The 8,863-nt window shown below is 41.8% G+C and overlaps 1 protein-coding gene across 1 annotated transcript in view; it reads left to right on the top strand.

Moving 5' to 3' along the window:
• Positions 1-122: 122 nt before the first annotated feature.
• LOC118341920 (protocadherin Fat 3-like) overlaps positions 123-8,863 on the top strand; it is a 14,374-nt gene continuing 5,633 nt past the window's right edge. The window contains exons 1-6 of the mRNA XM_035680338.1: positions 123-167; positions 281-556; positions 1,406-1,616; positions 1,739-4,467; positions 4,598-5,969; positions 8,505-8,701. Coding sequence (XP_035536231.1) covers positions 123-167; positions 281-556; positions 1,406-1,616; positions 1,739-4,467; positions 4,598-5,969; positions 8,505-8,701 — 4,830 coding nt within the window. The remainder of the gene's footprint in view (positions 168-280; positions 557-1,405; positions 1,617-1,738; positions 4,468-4,597; positions 5,970-8,504; positions 8,702-8,863) is intronic.

The raw sequence follows: 8,863 nt of genomic DNA, 5'->3' as shown, positions 1-8,863 counted from the left end.
CAAGCTAGCTAGTCAGAACAAGGTATGAATGTGCTAGCACTCGCTAGCTAGAGAGGACAAAGGATTACTGTGCTAATTAAACGTCACAAAAGACACTGAAATTCTTAATTATTGTTATCAACATGAGGAGTAAAGCTTTAGATTTTTTCTGCATCTTAACTGCCAATGTAAAATGTTTATACTTAAAAAATCATGCCTCTGCTTGAAAAAACTACTCTGTGCATCAGCAGCAGTCAATGATGTCATCTTTCATTGCTCTCATTCATTTCTCTTTGTCCAGGTTCACATCACTGTTATGGACAACAATGACAATGCTCCCATCTTCTCCCAACCAACCTATGATGTCACTATTTCTGAAGACACGCCACCTGACACTGAGGTGGTCCAGGTTCTAGCATCAGACCGCGATGAGCATCACCAGCTGACCTTCTTGCTGCAGAGCTCCATAGACCCCAGTAGCATGCGTTTGTTCCGCATACACCCGACCCTGGGGACAATCTACACTGCCCAGAGGCTGGACCACGAAGCCTGTGCCCATCACATCCTTACTGTCATTGTAAGTCTATGTCACAGTCTCTGCCAATGACTTATATTGAGAGAGACCATGAGAGACCATGCTGTGCGAGCATCAGAGAGAGCTGTTTAACTTTTCTCCTTTTATTGTGTCCATAGTGTGTATGTGTGTTGTTTTGTTTGTTTGCTTAATTGGTATCTCAGTTTTGGTTATCTCATGCTGGGTTGGGCATGGGCTGAAAAATTGCAAACTTTTTCGGGCTGGCGACCCACTCCCTCTGTCGATAAAAATGTCTCATTCTAAGGTAATGAAAATACAGTGAGTCTTATTTTCATTTGATTATACACTAATGAAATCATACATATGAATATTATATTCACGTTTCTCCCAATAGATGCCCCTAAATGTTACACACTGGACCTTTAAATTGACCATTAAAGCAAGCACTGCATTTTAAAGCACAGTTTAGTAGTACATCCATTGGTGTTACTACTGACTACTGATGGTGCAATGAATAATCAAAAGTCAGGGTCAGGGTTAATCAAAAGTCTCTAAGTTACCCAGGTCTAAGTCAGGCAGTGTTTTCGGTTAAACAAAATCAAGAAACTGCAATAACCAAGGGCACATGTCAAATATGTATGGTTGTTATCCTCTTATTGGTTATTGATCTTTTGAGTGGTTAAGACAAAAGGAGCGCTTTGAAAGTAGACATTTTTTTGAGGAGGAAATCATTATAGTATTGTATTTCTGTGTCTAATAATATTACTTAGAAAATTTTTGATTTTTCAGGTATATGATCATCAAATGTCATTGAGTTCATAGTGACCGTGAAGGATTACTTTTTTATTGTTGTTTTGCTTTGTTTGTTTTTTTTGTTTGTGTTGTTCACAGGTTAAGGACCAAGAGTTCCCATACAGAAAGAACCTAGCTCGTGTGCTTATAGAAGTGGAAGATATAAATGACCATGTTCCCATCTTCACTAATGCTCTGTACGAAGGTTCTGTCTATGAGTCAGCAGCAATGGGATCAGCTGTGGTCCAGGTCACTGCCCTGGACAAAGATAAAGGCGAGAACGCGGAACTACACTACTCCATTGATGCAGGTAGGCACCTCTGACAACTAAATACTTGCTCTTGTATATTTCAATATTTTATAACCTGTAAATACCTGTAATAACTACCACATTGATGACATTTTTAAATTTTGTTTTTGATTTTCCAACAGGGAACACTGGAGATGCATTCTATATTGAACCAGTTCTGGGTATCATCACTGTTGCACGTGATCTGGACTTGTCCAGCATAGGCCATTATGTTCTCACTGTTAGAGCTACTGACAATGGCTCCCCTCCTCTGTCAACCACTACTATAGTGCGTATTGCTGTCACTCTCTCGGACAACGCTGGCCCGAAGTTTCCTCAGCCTGAGTACCAGGCTGAGATCACAGAGAATGCCGTCGTCGGGACCTCCGTCACTACAGTCAGTGCAGTCAGCCAGTCTACCCTCACATACGACATCAAGCAGGGCAACACCAATCGTGTTTTTCAGATAAATCAGTACAGTGGAGTGATTACTACTCAAAAACCTCTAGACTATGAGACTACAGCATCTTACACCCTGATAGTCCAGGCTACTAACATGGCTGGTATGGCCTGCAATGCTACTCTGTTAATCCAGGCAGTAGATGAGAATGATAACCCACCAGTTTTCCAGCAGCTTCACTATCGTGGCAGCATCAGCGAGGCAGCACCAGTCAACAGCGTGGTCTTAAACTTAGATGATTCACCTCTGGTAATCAAGGCCACTGATGCTGACCGCAACCAAAATGCTTTGTTGGTCTACCAGATTGTTGAGGACACTGCAAAAATGTTCTTCACAGTGGACTCAGGAACTGGCTCCATCAGAACCATTGCTAATCTAGACCATGAAACAATGGCAACCTTCCACTTCCATGTTCATGTGAGGGACAATGGCAGGCCACAATTGACAGCAGACAGTCCAGCTGAAGTCACAATACAAGTGATTGACACAAATGATTCACCACCTCGCTTCACCCAGAATGCCTACGAAACAGTCCTGTTACTCCCCACGTATGTGGGAGTAGAGGCTCTGCAGGTTTCAGCCATAGATCCTGACCAAGATGTCTCTACAGAGCTCACTTACTCTCTGACTGATGGAGTATTGGAGCACTTTGCCATCAAACCTTCTAGTGGAGTCATCATAGTCAAGCACAACAACTTCTCCAAAGAACGTTTCCGTTTCAGTGTCAAAGTTTCAGATGGGAAATTCTCCAGCATGGCTTTGGTAACCATTCTTGTCCGAAAAGCTCTGGACTCTGGTCTCAGCTTCACCCATAGCCTTTACTCTTCATCTATTCAAGAAAATGTATCCAATATCACCAAAGTGGCAGTGGTCAATGCTGTGGGAAACTATCTTAATGAACCATTGAAGTACACTTTGTTGAATGCTGGTACACGCTTCAGAATCCGTCCAACTTCTGGTGTGATCCAAACTACAGGTATACCCTTTGACCGTGAAGAGCAAGAGTTTTATGAACTCGTTGTCGAGGCGAGAAGGGAACACGACTGTCAGCATGTGGCCAGAGTTATGGTTAGAGTCCAAATTGAGGACATAAATGATAATGTCCCTGTGTTTGTTGGGCTTCCTTATTATGCAGCGGTTCAAGTAGAAGCTGAGCCAGGATCACCCATTTTCAGGGTAATGGCAGTAGATAGTGACAAAGGGATTAATGGAGAGGTGTCTTACTATCTCAAGGATGACCATGGCCACTTTGAGATCAACCGACAGACAGGCAGCCTCAGCCTCAAGAGGGCTTTTGAGTCTGACTTGTCCAATGTGGAATACCAGATAGTGATATATGCCAGAGATGGTGGTTATCCACCTCTTTCATCTACTATAGAGTTCCCCATCACTGTAGTCAACAAAGCCATGCCTGTCTTTGACAAATCATTTTATTCTGTTTCTGTGAATGAGGATGTGGCTGTGCACACCCCTATCCTTGGCATCAATGCCACTAGTCCTGAAGGTCAAAACATCATCTACACTATTGTTGATGGAGATCCATCTCTTCAGTTTGACATTGGTTTTGATACTGGAGTCATAAGTGTCATCCACTCTTTGGACTACGAAGCAGCGTCATCTTACCACCTGACCATCAGAGCCACAGACTATCTGACTGGTGCTCGTGCTGAGGTTGATGTAGACGTGGTCATCCAGGATATAAATGATAATCCACCTATCTTCCAGAATATGTCTTACAAAGTAGTTTTGTCTGAAACAGCCATGATTGGAACTCCAGCACTTCAAGTTATTGCCACTGACAAAGATTCTGAGAAGAACAATGTTGTCCGCTACCAGATCTTCTCAGATGCGCATAACAACACAGACTACTTTCATATTGACAGTAGCAGCGGATTAATCCTCACAGCACGTATGCTTGACCATGAACTAGTCCAGAAGTATGACTTCATTGTTAGGGCCACTGATAATGGCTTCCCACCATTGAGTAGTGAAGTATCAGTCATAGTTGTGGTGAATGACATGAATGACAATCCTCCAGTTTTCAACCAGCTGCTCTATGAGGCATACGTGAATGAGTTAGCACCTAGGGGTCACTTTGTAACCTGTGTCCAGGCCTCAGATGCTGACAGATCTGATTTTGACAAGTTGGAGTATAGCATTTTGTCAGGAAATGAAAGAATGAACTTTGTAATGGACAAAAAGACAGGAATCATCACATTATCCAGCCACCGTAAGCAAAGAATGGAACCTGCCTACAGCCTCAATGTTTCAGTGTCTGATGGGGTGTTCACCAGCACTGCACAGGTTCATGTTAAGGTGTTGGGGGCCAACCTGTATAATCCGGTTTTTGGACAGAATATGTATGAGGCAGAGTTAAGAGAGAATTCTGCTGTGGGAACCAAAGTTCTACAGGTAAGTGCTATTAAAATTCATTGATGTGTTTTTCTCCTTTGTATATTTATTTCAGAAGAAACATGACTAATAATATTGTATATATAGAATGCTCATGTCTGTATTAACAATTTTTTTTTTTTAATTTTAGGTGAAGGCAACAGATGCAGACCCTGGGGTGTTCGGTCACATCATTTATTCCTTTGTTAACGATGTGGGCAAGGACCAATTTTATATTGATTCAAGTGGTCAGATCACTACTATAGAAAAGCTTGATCGTGAGGACCCAGCCAATAAGGACATTGTTTTGACAGTAGCGGCCCAGGACTCAGGTGGACGTGTCTCTTACTCTACAGTACAAGTTTCTCTGCTGGATGATAACGATAATGTACCTCGCTTCCGTGCCACAGAATACAGAGCTTCAGTCAAATCAGATGTGCCTAAAGGTTTTCTGGTGACGCAGATTCAGGCGTATGATCCTGATGATGGCACAAATGCCAAAGTGACATATTCACTTTACAGCGAAGCACATGTCCCTGTGGTAGACATTTTGGAGATAGACCCAGACAATGGTTGGATGGTAACTAAAGGTAGCTTCAGCCACCTGAGGAACTCTGTATTATCTTTTTTTGTAAAGGCTGTGGATGGAGGAAATCCAGTCCGGCACTCTCTAGTGTCTGTCTACATCCATGTTCTTTCTCCAGACGCTTTCATTCCTTCCTTCAGCCAACATCAGTACCTCTTTAGCATGCCAGAGGACACCCCCATAGGTTCAGCGATAGGGGCAGTGCGCCTAAATGCTCCTCCTGGATATACTTCACTGTCGGCTACCTTTTCCCTGGTTCATGGAGAGACTGGAGAAAACAATCAAGATGGGATGTTTGTGGTGGAAAAGGATACAGGTGTGATCAAGCTTGATAAGACCTTGGACCATGAGGTGATCAAAGGATACCATTTCAAAGTCACTGCCACCGTACAACAGGCTAAGCTTGATTCTGTGACTTCTGTCGATGTTGAAGTGAAAGTGTTGGATCTAAATGACAACAAACCAGCCTTTGAGGCCAACTCCTATGAGGCCACAGTTATGGAAGGAATGTCAATTGGAACCAGAATCATTCAAGTCCAAGCCCTGGACCCAGACTCAGGGGCCAATGGTCAGGTAACATACAGTCTTGGGGCATTAATTCAGTCAGAAGGGGATTCAGACACATTGGTTGGCACCTTTAGCATTGACAGCAACACAGGCTGGATTTCCACACGCAAGGACCTGGACCATGAGACCAGCCCTTCCTACACATTCACAGTGGTGGCCTCAGACCTTGGGGAGACCCTCTCTCTTTCCAGTACCACCACTGTGACCATAGCAGTGTCAGACATCAATGACAACCCACCCAGGTTCCTGGAGCAACACTACTTTGGTTCAGTTCAGGAGAGCGACCCGCCAGGTGAGGTGGTAGCTGTGCTGAACACCAGAGATGATGACAGCTCTGCCATTAACCGACAAGTCAGCTACCACATTACAGGTGAGTATCTCTGTAAATGTCATTGTATGACCAGACAAGAACGTTCATACTGACCAATTTGACACCCTGGATTCTGTCCATTGACAATTTTTTTAATGCCAATGTATTTAAAGATCTTGTTTTCCACAGTATCTGTGCATGGCAACTATGGTATAGTTAAGGTCCTAGGGTTACTGGGCTGTCGCTTTTACACAGCCCATTCAGGGCATGTTGCACCGTTATTCCACCTTGCCATTCTGTATAGAAGCTACGAAGATGGTATGGGAGGTTGTTGTTGTTCCACCTCTGAACCAGCAGTAAATGTCGTAACAGAGCTGAATTTAAATGTATCTAAAAAGAGTGAGGCTGCGTAATAGGATATGTGTGTAGTGAGTGAGCAAGAGATATAATGCCATCAGTGTTATAGAGCAAAGGCAGCATAATGGTGGTTATGTTACAGAATCTCTGTAAAAAGGGCCATAAATGGCTGAAAACCATTGTGTTTCTTTTTGTCTTGACCTGGTGGTTTAATCAAGATATAGTAGTCATCAAACTTGTTAGTATTCTGCATCTCTAAACCATTGCCACACCCATTAATAAACATGAGGTAAGAAGTTGCACATTATTTAAAGGTGTGATTTAGTACATAATTTACAAATTTTCTATGTTACTTCCAAATGAATGAATGCTGCTGTGAACAATTTTATCTTGTGCTTCTTGGTAGTCTTGATGCAAGTCTAAAAAGCCATTTTTTACCCAGGGAAATCAATTCAGTGTCATAACCTTTTCCAAATGTGTAAGAGATATATCATGTTTCCATGACATGACAAGCAAAGGCTCAAGGCACAAAAAGATATATGCCAGTCAAAAGAGGCAAACAAAAGAACAAAAACAGAAATGGAAAGAAAGGTTCATGCTGAAATTGCATTAATAATATAATCAGAAGGCTGACTTTGTTGATTTGTCATCTGCTCATTGACATGTCAGAAGGTAGTAATGATGTTAGGACTCCCCAAGAAACTAAGACAAGAGGACTACCATGCTAACTGGAGATAGAGAGCTGATGGAGGACTTTTAAGGGGAAGGTATTTGATATTTGATTTGAATTCTGCAATCACCTGCTTACTTTTCATAGTATTATATTTTGTCTAAATTTATTATGGACTAGTTTCTTTGGTGTTTTTATACCTCGATGGAATATATTAGGCAGCAAGTGAACATTTTGTCCTCATAGTTGATGCATTAGAAGCAGAGCATCTCCAAAACTGCAGCTCTTGTGGGGTGTTTCCTCTGCAGTGGTCAGTACCTATCAAAAGTTCTATCAAGGCTCATTGATACATGTGAAGAGCGAAGGCTGGAGAACCAGCAATTGGATATTACATATATTTTGGTTATATCAATTGGGCTCTGGTACAAACACAACAGAAAAACAAGAGTCTTGTTTTGGGAGGTAGCTACATTTTTCTCACTTAATAATTAGGAAGTGTCAAAAAGCACAGAGTAGGACACTGGGAAGCTCAAACATTGTATTGCTGCTTGAAAGACATATAAACATAGGGAATCTGACCGTTACCGTTTGATATACATGATGCAATAGGAAAGGCATAAATCATTAACTGCTTATGTGCTTGGAACACACTTTTGTGCTGGACATAATCTGCATAAATATTCAAGGACAGAAATATGTGTTCCAGAGAGCATTATGAGGTTGGGTGAAGCTGAGACAAGACAGTAAACATTACATTGCAAGCCTGATTACTTCCAGTATGTTTTACTACCAGGCTTGAACAAATTTATACATGTTCATGTACATGATATTTCAGAATGAATTAATGCCTTTCCTATTGTGTAACATTGGCTGCTTTCTAATGGTAGCTGTTGGGTTATCAAGTATGTTGGTTTACCTTGACACAGCCTGATGTCTGGATTTTGATTATCCATTGTCTTTTCAGTCTCTGATCATACAGGAAACATGGAAATGATAACTATTTCTCAGATTCCCTACGTTTATATGACTTGCAACCTGGACACAGCAAAGCACAGAGTAACTCTTCCATGCTTGACATGGGACTTGACTAACCAAAACATGAGGCTTACTTTGTCCTACTTCTGCAAACAAATGGAGTAGTACTAAATAATATGTATATATATATTTCACATGTTGCTTTACTTTGATAGGACAGTAGAGATACATAGGAAAGACAGGGGTGACAGAGAGGGGATGACATGCAGCAAAGGGGCCTTGGCCCAGCCTTGTGGTACATGCTTTGCCCAGTGAGCTACAGGGGCACCAACAAATGGACTACTTCTAATTTGAAGCCTGACATAAAACTTTACAGTAACATACAATTTTGCTGGTCTTGCAAAATCATTGAGTGTGACATTTAAACTGCAGCTTTATTAGAAATACACGTGTAACATCAACTGATGTTCTGCTTTTGTGCAGTTTTTAGGGAAATCAGTCAAAAACTCCACGCAGACTTGCATGTCTAAATATTATTTATTGATCCTATATCTCACTAACCCTATTTCTCTGTCTGTTTGTGTGTTGTTCAGGTGGTAACTATCGTGGTGTGTTTGCATTGGGTCTGGTTCAGGGTGAATGGAAAATGTATGTGAAGTGGCCACTGGACAGGGAGGAACACAACCTCTACATAATCAACGTCACTGCTAGCGATGGACTCTTTGTTTCCCAAGCAATGGTGGAGGTGACAGTAATAGACACCAATGACAATAGCCCCATCTGTGACCAGGTGAGGCTCAGAGAGGGTTAGGAGAGACACAACAGTGACTGTTAATGACTTAATGAAATTATTTGACTCAGTTAACTGTAAATGTAGCAGTTGTCACCAACCTTTCGTAGTGTAATTTTATTCCAGTGACTGGGTCTCTTTATTTGGTAAATGGTAAATGGA

The sequence above is a fragment of the Morone saxatilis genome, unplaced genomic scaffold, assembly GCF_004916995.1.
Source record: "Morone saxatilis isolate NCDOM2014 unplaced genomic scaffold, NCSU_SB_2.0 Contig8, whole genome shotgun sequence".
NCBI classification, from domain to species: domain Eukaryota; kingdom Metazoa; phylum Chordata; class Actinopteri; family Moronidae; genus Morone; species Morone saxatilis.
The sequence above is the reverse complement of the archived record's forward strand: the minus strand, read 5'-3'. Positions and strand labels throughout refer to the sequence as shown.